Source organism: Aphelocoma coerulescens, chromosome 12, assembly GCF_041296385.1.
Source record: "Aphelocoma coerulescens isolate FSJ_1873_10779 chromosome 12, UR_Acoe_1.0, whole genome shotgun sequence".
Classification (NCBI taxonomy): domain Eukaryota; kingdom Metazoa; phylum Chordata; class Aves; order Passeriformes; family Corvidae; genus Aphelocoma; species Aphelocoma coerulescens.
In genome coordinates, this window is record NC_091026.1 from 3,745,607 (window position 1) to 3,765,269 (window position 19,663).

General features: G+C 37.2%; 2 protein-coding genes across 5 annotated transcripts in view; one reads left to right on the forward strand and one right to left on the reverse strand.

Annotated features, from left to right (window-relative positions):
- The window catches only part of CENPP (centromere protein P), a 115,166-nt gene that overhangs the window by 5,125 nt on the left and 90,378 nt on the right, over nucleotides 1–19,663 (forward strand). For all 4 annotated transcript variants that reach the window (XM_069028164.1, XM_069028165.1, XM_069028163.1 and 1 more), the window contains exons 5-6: nucleotides 151–239; nucleotides 5,287–5,383. In XM_069028164.1, coding sequence (XP_068884265.1) covers nucleotides 151–239; nucleotides 5,287–5,383 — 186 coding nt within the window. The remainder of the gene's footprint in view (nucleotides 1–150; nucleotides 240–5,286; nucleotides 5,384–19,663) is intronic.
- Nucleotides 9,041–19,267, reverse strand: OGN (osteoglycin). The gene is made up of 7 exons (XM_069028162.1): nucleotides 18,924–19,267; nucleotides 18,059–18,311; nucleotides 13,894–13,978; nucleotides 11,739–11,897; nucleotides 11,057–11,259; nucleotides 10,394–10,489; nucleotides 9,041–10,085 (listed from the first exon to the last, which is right to left on the reverse strand). The coding sequence occupies exons 2-7, from the start codon at nucleotides 18,224–18,226 to the stop codon at nucleotides 9,915–9,917; spliced, it is 882 nt and encodes a 293-aa protein (XP_068884263.1). The 5' UTR covers nucleotides 18,227–18,311; nucleotides 18,924–19,267; the 3' UTR covers nucleotides 9,041–9,914.

Consider the following 19,663-nt stretch of genomic DNA (forward strand, 5'->3'; position numbering starts at 1 on the left):
ATGAACTGTAGTTTAAAAGATGCTATTTTAAGGATTGTAGTGCTTAGCAGCATTTATAGATACTTTTTTCTACTTTAGATGCAAATAGACACATTTTTGTCTTTGCTAGAGAAATTTCTAAAATATTTTGTTGTTACTTCTCCAATCTAGAACAATGAGAAAGTGTCTGCTGTTGTTAGTGATCTCAGCATTGTAATGGAATCCAGAGAAGATTCAGATGTGAGCAAGTTTGTGTCAAGGTAAGGTGGAATTTTTTGCTCAAGGAAAGTTATTGTATGGGATACTAAATGCAGTTCTGAGTTTTGATGTAAATTGCTGGCAGTCATTATCTTTGTTATGTGATGTGTCCTTAGCCCAACCTAAACACTCCCAATCCTTCATCTGTATCCTGGAGAGAAGATGAAAGGCATATAACTTTTATGATCTGGAAGGACCATTACAAATTCATGTTAAACTGAGCCAGGTTTTGGATTATAATGTGTTTTAGCTGTTTGAAGAGAAAAGTAATCTCAGCTATTGCATTTTAATTAATATAATTGTTCCTCAGATGTGTGAGCTGCAGATGTGCACTGTGGGTAATGTCTAAAGTGCACATCCAGAACTTCTCTCCAGTATTTGCCTGTTTCTGATTCTCAGCTCTCAATTCCATTTCTCTTCTTGGCATGTGAATTTATTTCACCGATATTTTAAAACCCATATAATTTAAAAACATGGAATAGTGTATTTGCACAATGGCTTAAGAAAATTAACATACTGAAACTTAAATGTATGAATGAATGCTAGTTTTTTATTATCTTCTGGAATATGCCAACTTCTTGTGGCAACATGATGAGTAAATGATCAAATTATTTGTCTGCAGTATTCCACTGGATTCTGCTAGCAGGCTGTTCTGAGAACAAATCTATTATTACTGGGTAGATGATTTAATCTTACTCCTGTTTTTTAAGTAGTTTCTTTTGTTTTGTATTATTGTTTGGTCTTGGAGAGGGAGAAAGAGGGCCAGCAGATGGGTGAAGAGACAGGTCTATTGAGTTACCTCAGGCTTCAGTGGTCTGTACTGAAAACTCGGGTTTTTACTTAGTGGCTTTGAGATTGCTGTATAAATCTACTGAAGCCAGTGGTGTAACTGGGAAGACTTACACCAGACTGCTCTCATGAAGTGGGATTTAGAAGAGGAAATTGCCCTGTTTAATTCATGGGTATTTTATGACAGCAGAAGTGTATTGGAACTTAAGAGTCATGCTGGAAAGGAATGCGTTGAAGTAGTGGCAGACTTTATTTCATCCTGGCTGGAGCACTGCTGTCTTGTCCCTTTCTCTTCTCCTTCTTCACCTTGTGCCAGTATTCATGAATAAGCACAAGTTTTCATGAATGATAGAAGATGCCAACAAAGCAAGCAGTGCTTTCCCCTCTCTTTGCACGTGCCACCTGTTGGCGTTGTGTCCCTAGCTACCCTTGCAGCCACGTGGCCAATAGGACCCATGGGGTCATTATGTTGAAAAAATACTTTGGGCGGGTGGGTTCCTTGTTCCCCCACAACACTTTGAAATTTCATTTTTCCTGTGTGCCTTGTCCTGGCCACAGTGGGTGCTGCCAAAGGAAGGCAGTGAGGACATGGCTGGAGTGGGGCTGATGCTGACAGTGCCTGTTTGAGAGCACCTCACTGTTCCATTGCCTGATTCTGGGATCTCCCTTTAGGGCCTGTTTTCTCAATCCCCTTGCTATGCTAGTCGTCATTTCTTTCTCCAACTTGTCATCTGCTCATGTCCAGTTTCAGACTTTCCCCAGCTTCCCTTTGTTCTTTAGTCTGCTCCTAGAATCTCAATTCCTACCTCTTCCTTCCTTTTCCCTCCATTCCTGACCAGCTGAATCTGGTCTCCTGCTGTTTCGTTCATTTTCAGCCTCCCTACCAGTTTGTTTTCTTCTTTTGCTTCCTTGGCCCAGTCTTACCAAATCCATTATCTAGTTCTGTTCTGTCTCCTGGCTGGGATTTTTTTCCTTCTCAGTTTTCTAATTTTTTTTGGCTTTGGTTTTTTTCATAATGCCTGTCAGAAAATGGTCTTTAAGAGCAGCAGAATTAAAAACTTGGCATTCAGTTCCTGCTTTGGAAGAAAATAGGGGAATTCTAGAACACTTGAGCAACATCTTTTTGAATGAAGCAAAATTCAGTAGTCTGCAGGTACTGCTCCAATATATAAATGGTACATCTCTATATAAAAATTGTGCATCTTTTAAAAGTGGGCATATCTTTATACAATTTCTTAATTATTTTGTGATAATAAGAGATGCATCACAATATTTAGTAGTCTTTTTTTGGATTCTACTTGTGTCCCCTTTGCACCAGTTATCACTTATTTTATACTGTACTAGTGTTGAGAACCACAGCATCTAAGAAAACTCTTGTCAGTCCTTTTTCCCTTTTTTTGACTTGACAGCCCATTAATTGCTGAGTTCGTTAACATTTGCATGGATTACTTAGGCAAATGGAGATTTTAAGCAGTATGAAAATTGCTCTTTTTACTAACTGACTAGTTAGAACCTATAAATCAGAGTGCAGGATTTGGGAAATATACATTATATTAAATGCTGATGGGCAAGGTCTCTTGCAAATGAAGGGAAGCAGGAATTCTGCCCCAAGCTTTGAGTCTTTGGTTTTCTGTGCTAATGTAGGAACTCTTGCATTCTGCAGTGAGTTAAATAGATAAAGGAACATATTAAAGAAGGTTTAGATACTTTTACAACAGTAAAATTTCTTATATACTCCTGTGTTTTGTTGATGGTATTTTGTGAAAGTGAAAGGGTGTTTGGATGAAGAGGCTGTTCCTTTTTAACCTGATAGAGTTACTCTCTGCCTGAATATCTTTTTAGCTGGTTTTGGATGACTTTTCTGTGACATGGATGTTGGCATTGGAGATGGGTGTTTTCTGCTCCAAGTGGATTTTTGTAATGCTAAATTCTTTAGAAATAAAAAAAAAAAAGGCTTGAATTTTACCATCCATTCTCTTAGTACCTTGTTATTTTATACCATGTTTTCTTGGTATTTTAGCCTTTGTTGTAGTTGACTTCAGCAGGAGGAATTGGGCTAATTAGGAATTACTGTTTATGAGTAGATTAAATGCCCTGAGACAGTTCACTGAACTGGTGCTCTTCTACAGTCTCTTACTCCTTTGTCAATATGGATTTACATACAGCTGTTCTTCTGATTCCCCCTTCTAAACCACTGAATTCCGTTTTCTATCTTGAATTTAGCCACTGCTATGTGAGAAAAGTACATACTCAGATATATTGGTTGAGTAAGTTCTGCATTTGAAACTAGTTCTTTGAGCTTCTAGCCAAAACTTTGTTTCTATTAATGATCTAGCCTTGAAAACTTTGATTTGCTGCATCACCTAAAAATGATTTTGAGGCAAAAAAAGAAATAAACTGAAGACAATGCTAAAACAAGGTCACAATGTTTGAGATTGTATTTTAAATAGCATAAAAGTGGATATTTATAAAAATTGCCAAGTTTTTAAAAAATAATTTCAAGTATGTAGTTTTGTAACAAAGTTTTGTGTTGCCCTGCTCCACATGTGGAGGTTGAAAAAGCCCAGTGCAGTTTGTGTGGAATCTGTTCTCCAGCCATGGAGAGGTGGGCAGTTGTTACCAAGTCTCCACAGTTCCTATAGAATGTGTACATTTCTACATGTACCATTCCAAGTTATGGTTAAAAACAGCTCCTAGACCAGAGCTAATGAGCTATTGTAAATCAGTGTGTCTGTGTCCTTCCAGGGACTCACTTTTCCCAGTGCTGCCAGAATTTTTTTCATCTTGGCCTGATTTTGTTGGCAGCTGTGACTACTGTGGTAACTTCCTTTAATGATGCTGTTCTTTCCAGGCTAGGATAAAACTTGTTTGGCTTTTCTTTTACATTTTCAATATCTGAATGACCTCAATGTATTTTTTTCCCCAGTTTGTTTGTGTAACATGTTAAGGTTTGCTGTTCTGTGTGTTAAATAGAGCTGGACTGGACGCACAGTTTTCCCTGGAAAGGCTGAAGTGACTTGGTAATACACTGTTACAGCCATTCTGTGAATGCCTCAAGTCTCTGCTCTCAGCTGTTCTGAAAATCCAAAAAGAACAGCTAATCTCAAACAGAAAGGATGTTAAAAGTCAAATTTACATTAGAATTTAAGTCGTCTAACTTTCTGAAATATTCCCAAATATCAGTCAGGTATCTTCCTCAGTCAGATTTTGTAAACTTGTAAAATCCTGTATTAGGAACCAAAATAAATATTTGTACTTTCAAAGCAGTGCTTGCCAGGTGTGTTTTGATGATGGCTAATAGCCTGCTTCCTTTGACTGTGGCTTCATTTCAACAGTGACATGAAGCCTTTCACCCTTACGGTTAAATAGTCTTGTTACTTCAGGTATTCTGACGTGGTTTATTTGGAGTTTTGCATCCTTTGCATTTTGGCTGCATTTGTTTAGTGAAAACTGCACACCCTTTTAGGAGCTTTTTCCTCTTTTCCCTATCAACCCTGGATGGATGGTTGGCTGCCTGACAGTTTGTCACCTTCTGTTGTCACTTTTTCTTTCTCCATCCTGATCCTTACTTTACTGGAAATTTGAAAAATAAATGTTTATCTTTCCCTCCCACTCTCCCCCCAACATAAGAAGGACATGGACCTGTTGGAGCAGGTCCAGAGGAGTGTGAGGAAGATGTTCGGAGGGCTTGAGCTCCTCTGCTCTGGAGACAAGATCGAGATTTAACTGTCTAACAAAAGGTTTGGGTTAAATACCCTGTGTGATCAGGCCTCCTTGCCTCCTGAAGCTGCAAGGTTAATCTTGAAAAGCTGAATGTCACGTGGGCAGAGGCAGATAATGTCACGGAAAGAGCTGCTTGGTTGGGACAAAGATTTTGGGAATGTTTGAAAGTTAGCAATGCAATTTGGGAAATCTTACCAGTTTTGCAGGTTCAAGTTTTACTGTGCAACATCTTAAAATTTATTTAGAAAAGGAGTTGAACAAGAATAAAATCAAAGTAAGATTTTGTGGACGACGACTTTGTTCCCACATTTTACATATAAGACAAACAATATAAACGCTGGTTTAGGAATGTGTTCTTCAACTTTTTACAATCATTACAATACAGCTTTTTTTTGGCTTTGTCATTATTATTTTGGGTGATTTCTGATTTCATATTCAAACAATACTAATCAAATTAAGAAAAAAGTGGGAATTTTAGGCTATTGATTTGATGTATCTCATTAAGACTGGGTTAATCAATATATTTTTGTTTTATAGCACTGAAGAACATGGAAATCTTCTAACATTTTTCAGAAGCCTTTCAGCCTATGCTGAGTGGTATGAACATCGCAGACGCACCTTCCTGCATTTCAAGGTAGTATCTATGAAGCCTTTATTTATTGGTACAATATTCATTGCTTTAAGTAGCTCATTAAGGCAAAGCAGTGGAGGTGCAACTGGCTGTCTTTAGAAAAATATGGGATCTTAATTTTGTGTGTGGTGGTGAAGAGAATATGAGCCCAAGATCTGTGCTGTGTTCAAGGGGCTGTTGAGCAGCACTTGCTGTGTTCCTCATGGGTGGAGGAAGATAAATCTGTGCCTTTCTGCGAGGGAGTAAGACAGTTTGCTTTGGTATTATATTTTATTTTGATTTTAGAAAAAAAGGGAAAAAGAAATTAAAAGAAAATAACACTTGTAGTCTTTGGCATGTAAATGTTGGTTTTGAAGGATTAGATCTGTTTCTCTTGAAGATGTGTCAGCATGTGTTTGGGCGACAGCACTTGCAGGTCTGGAGTGTTTTTCTTGTATGGGAAATAAACTGTTCCTCCCTCCTAACTGGAACCTGTAGTATTTGAACTTAGTTTTAAATTATTGGTATTTGGCTTGTTTGTTTTGGCTGTGTGCTGGTTTTAAGATAAACAACTAATCCTTGGAGTAAAAATACTACAGTCTTACAGACACGAAACATCTTAGATGATGCTTTATGTTACAGGAGGATGTTTAGTTGGTTAATCATTTGTGGTTTCTTAGCTGAGTTTTATTTACCTCAGGAATTTACTGCATTAAACTTGACACCATCTTTACTTTTCAGCTGTAATATCAAGTGGAACTGCATTGTTTCCTATTTTTTGATTTTTTAGGCCTTTGAGTTCTGTGCCAGATGATTCAATTTCTATTGTCCAATCAACTAAAGTAGAAAGAAAGTGTTCTATTTTCTGATAATGTTAAAAAATAATCCAGTCCTCAGCTGAGCAATGAACTGGCATTGCCTAATCCTGCTGGCTTTTGTATAAGGGCTTTTCTTTAATCCCTCCATAGAAAAGGTAGAGCACCAAGAGCTTTAGGGCTTTGTGATTGTTTTTTTTCCAGCTTCACTTCATGCTTTCTCCACATGGCAGTGACTGTGGTTTCTGGGACAGTGATTTGGTGAACTGTTGTAAATATTTCTCATTTTAAGATATAGCAAAAGAAGAAAAAAATAGAAAGGAGATAGGTTTGGAGACAATTTTTAAGTTGTTGTTACATAAGCAGTTTTTAAAAGTATTTGTTCAGATGTTGGGTAGAAACAATGAAGTTATCTACTAATTGCTAAAAAGATGTGTGACAATAATTCACTGAAGACATATTACAAGTTTGTCAGTATTACAAATGTTCTTTCTAAAGGTATTTTTATTTCCATGGACAAAGACTAGGATGAAGTTGAAAGGCAAACCAATTTGGGAGAATATTTACCAAATATGACTGACTCTGTGCTTATGAAGAGTATTTTAGGCCTTCTTATTTCTGCTAGCATTACTAATCATTTCACTTAGAAATGGAAGACATTCTCAGGTAAGAGAATCGATAAAAGGGTTCAAAGGTCAAATCTGACAATTCAAATAACTAGATTGCCAAGGAGAATGTGTATTTGTAATTTAATGGTTTTAGTAATTTGTGTAAAAGCAATTAAACATATGTTGTTAATATATGCATAAAAACAACTCAAGAGTCTATCCTGTTAATATTCACACTTACACAACATTGTAAAGGAGTCTGTAAGCTTTATATTTATTTTTTCCCTCCTACCTGCTCTCTAGACTACAAGTATATAGGCAGATAACTCTACCCTGTTTGGAGAGAAGACTATTTGTGATGGAGTCCTGAGTTTATAGCTTTTCTATTCATCGATTATTTAAAAGAAAATTGCCAAGGCTTCTGTGTAGAAATAAAATAGTTTCTGATACTTTCCTCAGAGTGTAGTATAAAAACACCAAGGGTAGGTTATTTTTTCTTTCCTGTTTTGGTACTTGGGAAGAAAAGAGTAATGTAGAAGTGAATGAGTACTTCAAGTAATATTGAACATTTTAAGATTAATGAGAATTCAAGGTCAATTCAGAATAGGTTTTGAAGGAGCAAATGGAGTGTTCCCCAAGTATTTTGTATGGCAGGTCTTGCTATTGACACAATAAATATGTCTGTAAAATGGATCTACATCTGCAAATATCTTCTAACCTTAGTCTGCTGTGAGGCTGAACAACTGAAACACATTGGCAAGGCTGGAAGAGCAGGTTGTTGAAGCTGATACTGATAAACAAGAACAAAAATTCAAGTTTTATTGGAAATACAGAACAGAAATGAGTGATAGGAAAAAAATAGAATGGTTTACATTCAGCTTGATATTAGTACTGGTCACAGAAATAGGAGGTGGAAATCTTCCCTCCTGAAGCCCTTCTCACTTCATGTTTTGATTAACTTGCTGTGAATGGGGAAAGTAAATAAAACCCATCAGATAACTTGGTGCCTGCATGAGGCATTCAGAAGGTACCACCTGTCTACTTTGGTTTGCTCACAAAGTATTAAGAGCATTAATTAGCATTACTGATGATAATTAGTTTCAAAAATATATACAACATTTTTATGTAAAATTAATTGTGTGGTAGTGGGTGGGTCTTAGAATGTTTACATGTGTACATATTACAAAAATGTGCATATATTTGTGTATACACTTTTTTGGTGATATTTACTGATCCTGTTAATACTGGAAAGAGCTTGTTTTAGTAGCAGTGATTTGTGATAAGATCACAGGCTGCTGCTGCTTATGTAACATTATTACACTTATGGCTGTGTTTTTTCCATCATAGGCATCTATCACAAGAGGCATGAGAGAATTGATGGTTTTAATTTTTTCCTAACAGAAATTTGGCTTGACACTGGAATGTATTTTTACATGCTTTGAAGTTGCTTTTTATGTTTTGCTAAAAACCTGGGAACATCAGAGTCTTATGACTTACGTGGAAAAATGAAAACCAAGTATTGCTGCCAGACTTGGTTTTGTTCTCAGTTAAGACAATGGAATTTCCTTCTTGTTTCACCAAATAACTTAAAATGGAAAATACTGGGGATTGCTGGTTTTCTTGGGTAATGGGTTCAGGGCAAAAATACATGTTCAGAATTAAGTGGGCATCAATTCCCCATAGCACAAGCACTAACAAATCAAGGCTTAGCTAAATAAGATAAATAAAATTAATACAAAATATCTTGTAAAATCAGTATTCTAGATGTAGTGATACATCATCATGCATTTGATGCTTAACTATTTCTACAAATCAGGAATCTATACTAGCTTCAAAATTAGTACAAAGTTGATGTGGTAATAGTAACTAGCACACCTTTGGCATTCATTGGCTTTACACGTGTGGTTGGTATTTGAGGGGAGAAACTGGATGTCAGAAATGTGTAATTGTGGAATGAAAAACATTGTGCATCTTTATCAATGATGTCCAGTTTTAGATGAACTAACTGTCAAGGCCTGCACTTGTCAATTTGTGTTTTTAATATGCTGCACAGGTTAAAGTAGTTGAGTGAAATGCTTGAAGTTAATTCTGATTTCAGATTAATGATAGAATCAACTTTTCTTTTTAATTTAAAATTTTGGTTTGGTTTTCCCCTAATGATCAGAAGTATTGTTGTACAAGGGTAATTCTGTTTCTTTGCACTGAAATCTAGATGAAATCATACTTATTTACAGGTAAACACATGAATTCAGCTTTGCTCTTAACTATATTGTCACATTTCCTGTCAAGAGAAGCTGTGGAACCAAGGGCTGGTCTACATCATTAGTTAATAACTAAGATATTTGAGTCTATTATGCTGTACTTAGACTGTTGTTTTAAAATGGGAAGCTGGTCTTGCTAGAACAGCTCAGCAAAACAGATGTATTTCACTTAAAAATACCTTGTGTAAAAATAAAACACATGTGATTTTTCAGAGCAAAATAGTAGAAGAAAATCGAAAACATCTTTGGAAAGTTCAGTTGCGATGTTGCTTGGTGTACTAAACCTAAATAGGAGTTATTCTCATTTACCACAAATCAAGTTTTAAAGGAGACATTAATGAATTTAAGCTTTGAGAAGTTCTGTTTCTAAACATAACTTTCTCCCATGTGCATCTTCATCCAATACACCTTTGAAGGTCAACTGAAAAGATTTCATTTCAGATTAAAAGAATGGAACTGGAATTCAGAAGTATTTTTCCTCTTTGGCTTGCTCAAAGAATAACTTGCATTTATCTGAAAATAAAATGTGGTGATTGTTCTGAGTGCTGGTAAAGAATGAGAACAAGCACTTTTGTGTGATTTTACCTAAAGAGTGTGTGGTGAAATAAAAGATGAGATGATGTGTGTGCATATATATATATATTTTTACACTTTCATTAACAGAAAAGATTCTGAAAGCATGAGGGATGCTGTAACTACTAAAGTGACTGGTTTGAAATGGTAATTTCAGAGGGGAATGTTTCAACATAGCAGAAGGTCCTGGGTATGCAGGGAAAAGAGCATTAGTAAGGAGAGGATATGAACTTGTAAACAGAGGAAGTGATCCTCGTTACCATGCCTGGCTTTGGCATGTGGAAGGACACGAGCAGTGCTAGTAGTAGGTTCCCACGGGCAGCATCCTCAGGCAGGAGAAGGCATTGACGTGCTTTGCCAGGACGATGGGGTTTCCCTCCATCCTTATCTCATCCATCCGGGTGCGGATGTAGCGCGTGTTGTTGGACTTGCAGAACGTGTCATCCGTGATGGTGGTGATGTTGTTGTACTGCAAACCAAAATGTTTTTATAATGAAATGCCTACATGCATGTGTTCAGTGCATTGCTGATAAAAGATGAGAGCTTAATTTTGCCGTTTCCTATGCCTGATGTACAGAAAGCAATAATAAATCCTTGAGTGGGAATTAGCAACTTCTGGGTGGTTGTGGCCATACACATTAGAGGTAAATTGTTTTATTCAGAGGTGCATTGGAAAACCGTAGTGGGAACTGTTTTAAAACAGAACAAGTTTGATTGGAAGTGTGTAACTACTGAGGCTTTTCCTAAGAGGATGTTAAGCGAATCCTTTGGGAATACCTGAAGGTGAAGAATGCGCAGACTCTCCGGTAAGTTCAGGGGAACAGATTCCAGTGCGTTGTGTCCTAAGTAGAGGTAGGCCAAATTTGTGAGCTTCTGTTAAACAGAAAGAGAAGTTACTAATGCTGGCATTACTTGAGCTTAAGTAACTTATGCCTGTTACAAGACATCAGTAATTTTTTCTGATCGTGTAGCCTGTAAACTGATTTAACAAAACCCATTCTTTGGCTGTGGATGTTGAATTCTGTTACATCAAGAAATTGATAGAACAGACCTTCTATGTTTGGGAAATTTCAGTGTCAGCATCTTGGTCATAAAACTTGAGACCACTATAAAGTAGTATATGCATATTGTTTATTTGTATTTCTGTGGTCCTCAAAACTATGCTTGAACCATCAATTTTTGAATATTTTTTCTTCACATGTAGGAGAGGAAGGGTGTAGGTGAGGTATTTGATAGAAAATTTTTTTCTACATGAATGAGTGAGTGCACAAATGACTGATATTCCAGAGTGCCTTAAAAGCAACGGAAGAGCTGGAAAGCTGCGTCATTGTAGTTTGTTTTTTAGGTTACAAAAAAGACAGAAAAACAATTTGGTGGCAGACTGAATAGTCTGGTTAGTAATTTTACTTTGGCTACTGAAATTACTGGGTTTTTCCTTACCTTGAAAGCATTTGCTTTGATTCCTCTGCTCTTGATTCTGTTTTGGTTTGCATTAAATGTTGTTAGTTTGGGAGGTAGAACAGGAAGTTTTACAAGTCGATTTTCAGCAAGAGAAAGTTCTTCTAACAGCAGAAGCTTTGAAAAGGCTCCATCTTCTATTTCTTCTATCCTATTTCCACTAAAATCGATTCTTCTCAAGGTAGCTTTACACAAAAGAAATGAAAATCCAAGTATTGACTTTATAATTCCGTGGCACGTGAATGTGTATGGCTGTATATGCTAAATGTTATATCCAAATTGTGACCTACAAATGCAAATACTATCAAAATATGTAAGATTGACATTTGGATTATTTCCTGGTCTTAAATTGGGGGAGAAAAAAAGGGAAATACTCTGGATCCTTCTTTTTGTCTTAGAGATAACATGATTTCAGACACTAATAGAATTTGGCATGCTGTAGAGTGAGATAGCTGGGAGATGTGTCCCTGGAGCGTTTGAAGGAAAAATAATGCCTGGTCATTTAAGACTGGCTGGGATGCAGAGTTCAATTTCATTTTTAGCCGTCTGCTCTTTCCCTGATCGTTTGGGAGCATTAAGACGTTTACAGGGTCCAAAATGTGCTTCCCTTTTGCCTTTCCAGTTCCTGTTCTCAAACAGAAATGGAAATGGGGGTGTCACTTACTAATGTCGGCGAAGTCTGAGGCTGCAATCCTTTTGATCTTGTTGAAGCGAGCGTAGAGATAAGCGGTTTCCTTGGGCAGGGGGGGCACGGCCTCGATGTCGATCTCCTCGCAGTACACGGAGCCGCTCAGGCACACGCACAGCAAACACGTGGGCAGGTCTGCCAGCAAGGGGGGTTGAGCACACACTCACAGCTTACTCAACTCACTTAAGCTTGGTTATTCCAAATAGAGGGTTTTTTTTCTAGTATCTTTTAAGATTTCCCATGGTTAGGTTTTTAAAAAATTCTGTTTGCATCAGGTTCTGGAAGGATTTAATGTTCTCAAGTGTTTGGGGTTTTTTTATTCTTTTTATTCTCTGTGTGTAATCTCTGTTCTTACCTGAGCATGTGAAATGCTATTAATCAACTTTTGAATTCAGTTTAAATCTTTAGTTGGCTAAGAGTATGGTGAATATGACAACTGCAAGTCTGTGACCATGTTAAATACCACATTTGGAATCATTCTTTAGAGAACAGAAACCCCCAAGGAGAAATACTTGGCAGTGCACACGTTTGGTGCTATAATTGCATTGGAGCATTTTGGGCAGGTCACACATTATTCTGTGTTATTCCTAGCTACTATTTTGTTTAAATCTTTTGATTAAAAACTCTAGCAATTATGTTTATATATTTTTATATATATGTATATTTTTATAGAATCATAGAATGCTTTAGGTTGGAAGGGACATTAAAAATCATCTTGTTCCAACCCCCTGCCACAGACAGGGACACCTTCCAGTAGACCAGGTTGCTCAGCACCCTGTGGACAATCTCTATCAGTTTTATACTGAGATTTTTACACCTGTTGTTTTAAATAGAAACTTTTTGTAATGTAGTTTGAGACTCTTGTGGCTTGCCCTGTTCCTCACGGACAGTAGTAAAGTATCAGTAACTTCTGCTTTGCCCTAATCTTTTATACCAGCCATATTCAAACACATATAATGAATGTGGCTTTGAATCCAGTTTCACTGTGTCTTGTGCTGTGTTTTCTGTATTTTGAGAGTTTTGGTTAGCTTCCACCCTGGTGTGTCTGCAGTGCAGACAGCAGGGTCATTCCACGGGGTAGTTGTCACTCCATAGTGAAACAGGACCTTCTCAGTGAGGAGGTACAGAAGCAGCTGCTCAATACTGGGAAGCCACCCCAGTGCATGTAACAGTAATTCTTTTTCTTAGGGGCACTGCAGAGAACAGAATGAAGATTTTGAGGTTTAGTTTTGTGAATATCATCATTTTTAGGCTTCAGAGTTCTGCCCCATTTGGTCATTTGTGTTTCATATGTTTGTGTAGGAAATGGAAAATGTTTGTCAAACACTGTTAAAAAGGCAATAGTTTTTATGCTTGTCTGTCTAGAAGCTGTGATGTTCTTGGAGACTTGCTCAGGTTTTGATGGGGGCTTGTTGACAGGTGCTGTTTGGCAACAATTAACCTTGAATTAGCACTTTGGTGTAGATTGATAGTCTACTGCTCTTGCTGAATCATCAGTTATTTTTGGAAGTTTAGATCACAGACACACAAAATAAGTGTGTCTTTTTCTCACCACTCTGTTTGGCAGAGAAACTTTGTCCTTTTCATGTGTAGAGAGCACTGGGGCTTGTTAGGAGAAACCTGGACAATGTACCCAGAGCCTGTAGGAAACTTTGGCAAGTGAAGAATGTTCCTGATGTATTTTAAATATTGACCTCCCTGATAATTAGATGTAAACTTTGAGAATAGCTAATTCTTCAAATAAATCTATTGAATTACTTCAAACACATCATATTTCATCATCACTTGGTTGAACTGTGGAACTTACTGGGGGGTGTGTTTTGTTTTTCTTAGTTGTCCTGCCTAACTTATTTAACTTGGGTACATCTCAATGGCAAATATGACTGGGTAAGTCTGTGGAGATTCTTAACAAGCTGTGCTTTGTGTATTCAGAGTTTACCTGAGGATCCTTTAAATTTTTCAGCCTGCTCCATCAGAAGTTAGAAGGTTTTCCACATGAGATATAAAAGATATTCATAAATGAAAAGATTAATTCTATAGCCTTTGCCATCCTTTGCACATTAGATTTGCATATGAAAATATATTCTTTTGGATATCTTAGGCATGACAATATTCATATCAGTTAACTTACTTGTGTCCTTTGTTGGTGGGACATCGAGTTGGCTGTCATCACTTTGCAGTATTAGGGAAGTGTCAAGAGAAATGTTTGTTCCATCCTTTGTGAGAGAGCAAATGTTATTTTAAAACACAAATTGCAACAAAAAGCCACAGATGATTGCAAGGATCTGAAATAACAGCTTTTAAAAGTGAGCTTCCTATAACATATGTCCTTATGGCACTTAATTTTTAAAATGCTCTTACAGGTTGGATGACTTACATGATGTTTTATCCCTTTTACACATGAACTTGTCACTTTGAAAGGCAAGACGGGAAGATGCTGCTAGTGCTCGTTAGAAAACTCAAGTTCTTTAGGAAAGGACAGTAGACACAAAATAGAAAATATAGTCTACATGGTGGGAAGGAATATATAAGTGGTGGATGTTCACAAACAGTAGAGTTTTGAAGGTCAAGATTTTGCATATCAGGCAAAATTCAATAGGATTCCTGTGAGTGTAAGTTGTATTTTGTTGTTGTTGTTTTACTCAAATAATCTCAGTAAAATGACTGAGATATCCTTGCATTTAAAGCTCTTCACAATTCCTCCTGGAGATAGTCATTGCATCTTTTCAATTGCAGGACAACTTAGTTTATAAGCACATTCCTTACAGGTATTGGCTGAAATTCTCATGAACTGCATGTAAATCTGTTTTAAGGTGTGGGCTGCTAACAGAAAGGGCCTCTTGTGATGCAAGGAACAGTAGTCAGGTTTTCACTGTATGCTGGGGTAATTTTAGAGAATTACCTATTTAATTTACAGAATTCCTGTATTTACAGTACAGATCCAGTGGCTTATACTGTGATTTGCATGTGTTAAAGTTAAGGGATTTCAGGTTGGTTTTGGATTGCATCATTCATTTGGTTGGTGGGGGTTTTTTTTGATGGGGAATATTTGTAGGACAGAACAAGACAATATGTTTTTTGGTGTGCGTGGCTATTGGAAACACATGCAGGGAAGAACATTATGAGATGTGGAAGATGTTTTGCTTTAAACATGGTTAAGGATCAGGCCCTGGCAGGAGCAAAGTGCTCTGTTGGAGAGCTGCTTGCACAGTGGGAGTGCTGACAAATGAACCCTATTTCATTTTTTTAATCCCCCCACTCTCCCCTCCTTCAGGGACACAGGTAGATCACCTGCAAGTGCAGTGTGCAATAAGAGCTTTCAAGCTCCTTCTGATACTGTGTTTTATTTGGTATTTAGTTGCTTACACATACTTTACTGTGGGAATTTTTGTATTCTGCAAAACAAACCCCTCAGGCTTGACATAAAGCCTGAGAAACAAATATCTTGGCCAGCTTCTGTCATTTTGACCCCTTTTTAGCCTGTGAATCATCCATCCCTTGGCTGTTCCCTGCGTCTGTCTCTCCAGGCTCTGGCTCTTGTTTGGGCTAGGTTGGTTTGCCCTAGTGAAGTTTTAGGTTCTCAGGATGCTGGCAGCAGTTTGGCTGTGCTGGGTGGAGGGAAGCTGGGGGTGTCAGCTCAACAGCTGCACTCCAGCAAACAGCAAATCTCACAGAAGCTGTCTGCAGAAGGATATAGCTCACATAGATAGGTTGGTTAGGCACACGAAGACGTGGACTTGAGGTATGTGTGCCAGTAGAGGCTTCTGAGTGCATGGACTGGTAATGGAACAACTGCACTTGTATGGCTGCAGCTGATTTGGCTCCTGAGAGACATTTAACAACATTTGCTGACACAGCTTATCTGTCCCAGGTGAAGATTTCTAGCACAGTCTCCTATTTCAACCATCAAAGAGTCTGCATGGGACTTCTTAGCAGAAAGCAATGTATCACTAATCTCTGCCAGTGGGAAATGTCACAAAAAATTGAATCTGGTAATTTGCAGAATACCATAAAATCCCTAAAATTAAAAAAAAAATTGCTAATCAGCTATAAAAATCCCTAACCATGGAGCATCAGTGCAGAAGATTGATTGGATTATAACCACAAGTTCATGACTTGCATATGTAAGGAATGCACTGAAGGAGTACTGGCCTACTCACGTACTTAATTTCTACCTGCCTCTTGCACTTTACTGCCCAGACAGAATTACCCATACAAAGCCACATTAACACTTCACATCTAAATACTTTAACCATCTTCAAATTTCTTCAAAATATTTTGTTCATCTTACAACACAAAGGTCTGTAAAGCTGGTAGTTTATATTCAATGAAATTAGTTAGTCCAGATATGAGACAGCATCTAATTGGGTGGTTCTGTTCTCTTGTGGAAATTAAGATTTTGTGTTTTAAATTGCTCAAATTTTATTCAAGGCTGTGGTTTCAATTAATCACAGTAATACATTTCTTCTGATGGTTTTAGTAAAAGTCTTTTTTTCCTAACTGTGAGTTCAAGCATACAGTAAGGAGTTAAATTTGTATGCAAGATAGATTTCTGACTGGGCATGCTTGAGGAAGCGTTTGGCAAGCATTTCAGTTCCAGTTAACACTTGGAATATTCGGGGAGTAAAATTTGCAATAAATGAATAGAAGATCTGTTTGTGCACCCCATGATTTCAGCTGGGAACACTGGCACTTGTGGCGACGTAGTTGTTGCACATAAGGAACTCATTTATTATTTTGCAATGAAAACATGTCAATGGAGAACTGACCTGATGGAAATAATGACCGACTACATTCCTAGAATTATCCTAAGCAGAACTGTTGGCCTTGGGAAGACCTCCAGCTTACAGCACTGCCAGGAGGACTTTCATTTGTCTGTGGCACATCTGCTGGCACATTTCCATGTAGGTATACTCCTTGCTGTTCCTTTACTGAAACAGCAGCAACCTACTGCAAACAATTTATTAATGGGTGTCATCTGATGCTGTGCCTAGCTGCTTAAAGTTAACAGGTTTAGTATTTTTAAAAAACTTACTTCTGAGTAGATAGTCACTGATTAGTTACGAGTCATTTATATAGTGCCTTTTTCATGGGTTTATGAACACGTTACTTCCTCACTGTGGCAGATGTCAGATTTAAAAATACCTTAGACAATTTTTTGATATAAATATATGTAGTTGTTTGTTTTAGTCATGCAGTGGAAAGCTGTAATTTAAGTAGAATTGGGAAAATATTAAAAAGGTATGCAAAAGTGATTTTTCTGTATTTGGGCTGCAAATTTTTACTTCTATCTTTTGCTGTTTTATTTTTCTTGCTTAACAGACTAAGTTATTGTAACAAGTACAGTTAATATTAATGAAAACCTCCTTGAGTGTTTCATACTGGGCTGTTACCACTTGGTTTGGATCTGGGGTATTTTCCTTGGCAACTACTCTTGGGACAATCACTGCTGGTTTTTCTCCCTGATCAGTGTATCTCCTCCTCTTGATGTGTACTGGTTAGGTCTGAATGGAGGTGTGAGGTTTGTAACTGTCCCTGGCAGCTGAGGCTGTGGCACTTCACTTAATTCTCCCCTGGCTTTGTCTTCTGCTTTTGTATTGAAATTCAGAGGCAGGAATGTGGAGCACCCAACAAAAACATTTTGTTTGGAGATGCTGGTGAGTTCACTGAAATGTAGGGGATATTTTCTTTATTAAGACCCTCAAAGTGTTAATAGTGTAGGTGACTCCTGCAGCACTGGACATTCTACAGAAGTTTGGGACTGCTGAACTGTTGAGCTGTAAAAAACCCAAACCACCCACCCCTGAGAAACTGAGGTGAGAAACTTGATAGTTTGGCAAGTTGAAAGAGAACTGTGGTTTATACTGGCAGGTTATGTTCAAGAAAAAGAGGGGTTCCAGTTATTACTTTGATACTAAAAAAAACCAAACAAAATCACCTTACTTGTTTTTAAGCAAACTTACTGAGTTAATACAATATTGTTCAAACTGTTGAACTAGTAATGAATATAATACCCTATTCTTGAAACTCTTACAATTGTAGGCACATAAGTACAGCAGAGTTAAAATGATGCTTTAGCCTTATTTGTGCAAGCCTGCCTTCTGTGGCTTACTCACTGTAGCAAGGGTAATATTTTTGTGGTTTTCGTTTGAGTGGCTTTCCCTATGTCTGAACCCATTGTATGTTTTCCTGTTATTTTAAGACTTTTCCATAAAACTCACATACATGCACATAACACCTTTTCCATATAATGCTCAGCAGTTAAAAATATTAAAATGAAAATATAAGTAAAATACCTTTCTTATATCCTTGGATTGCATTTCATAATCTTGTTGGGTCAGGCTTCCCATGGAAACATCTGTTTCATACTCATAAAACTGGAGTGATTCTTGCTGTAGAGGTGGTGCTGGATTTACCAAAGGTACAAACACAAACAAAAAAAAAGTAGCCTGCAAAGTCTCCATTCTTGCCCAGAACAATGTATGTAGCTTTCAGTGAGCTGGTGAAGATCTGCTCGTGCCTGGACTCTGGAGAACACTTTCTTTGGGACTGGAAATGAAAATGCAATCCGTCAAAACAATATTTAAAGCCTAGAGGACTTGTTGGCAGTGGTTTCTAACGCATAAGGAACATGGAACAACTTTTAACTCTTGATATCCTTTAATTAGACTCTATAAAATCTGTTCTTAACACGAGAAGAAACTGGGAAATAATAAACATTTTCCAACTAATAAGGAAAATATTATCTTAATTGCATTTTCTTGTTTCCCAGTTTATTTTTGTTAAAAGCAAGAGGATTTTGTAAATATGAAACATTTAGCATGTATGTAGATGAACTAATTAAAATGTAAGGTTCAAATACATTTTTTATTGTCAAAATAAGGATTTTCAAACCTAAATGCTCTATAAGAATAGCCTCTCATTGTCTTTTACTTTGTATTTGAGGCTAAACAAGAGAGGATAACTTAGTACCCTCAGACTATTGCACAGGTTGTGCACTTTTCAGGCAGGAAAGGGGGAAGAGGCTGAAAACATAATCTTTGAAACATTGCAAATATGCATGCAATATTTTAAAAAATAAATGTTTGCACAGCATTTTTCTCCTCTTTAGTTTTATTTAAGCTCTAGGTCCATATACTTTTAGGAAAAAAGTCCACCTACCTTTTTAGCAGATTCCAAGCTCTTCTGTGAAAAACCAGATATCCTTATCTATAGTTACTCTTTTGTCAATGTACTTTAGGTTCAAGTTATGAATTACATCCAAACTGTTGAAATGAATACTCTCTCAAAGTTTGACAGTCTGAAGAGTGCTTTCCATGGGGCAAAAATGCTTTGCCAGAATTCTCTCCCCAGGGTGAGAGGTAATATCCTGGAGCAGGGGGTTGTACTTTGCATAACATTGGCAAATGCTAAGCCTGTGTAGCTCATCCTACTTTTGGTGTTCCTTGTTAAAATGGCAGCTTTCTGCTTTGTGGTGATTTGCTCTTTATAATTGCTAGGGCTTTTTCTGTAAATCAAAAATTAATTGTGCAAACTGGAGGTCTCCAATAAGGCATGTGTTATCCATTTTGTGAAATGCTTCAGCCTAGAGACAAAGCAGCTGCTTTCTGAGACAGAGGTAGAGCCAAAACATACGTCTGTTGTATTAGTCACATTTTGTGAATAGTAAAATGTTTCATTGCAAGTTGTGTACACTTAGAGAGGTTTCACCTACCTACGAAATGGAAACTTTTCAGTCTGAAGAGTTCTGGAAAAATATTCTTTGGGATTTGTGGTGTTTGTGTTGAGATTTTTAGACAATCAATGTCTGAATGCCTCATTAATTGACTTATGAGACATTTTCTTGAAAAATTAGTTTCACAATAAATACTTGCTTTGAATAAAGCTGTGTTTCAGTTCTA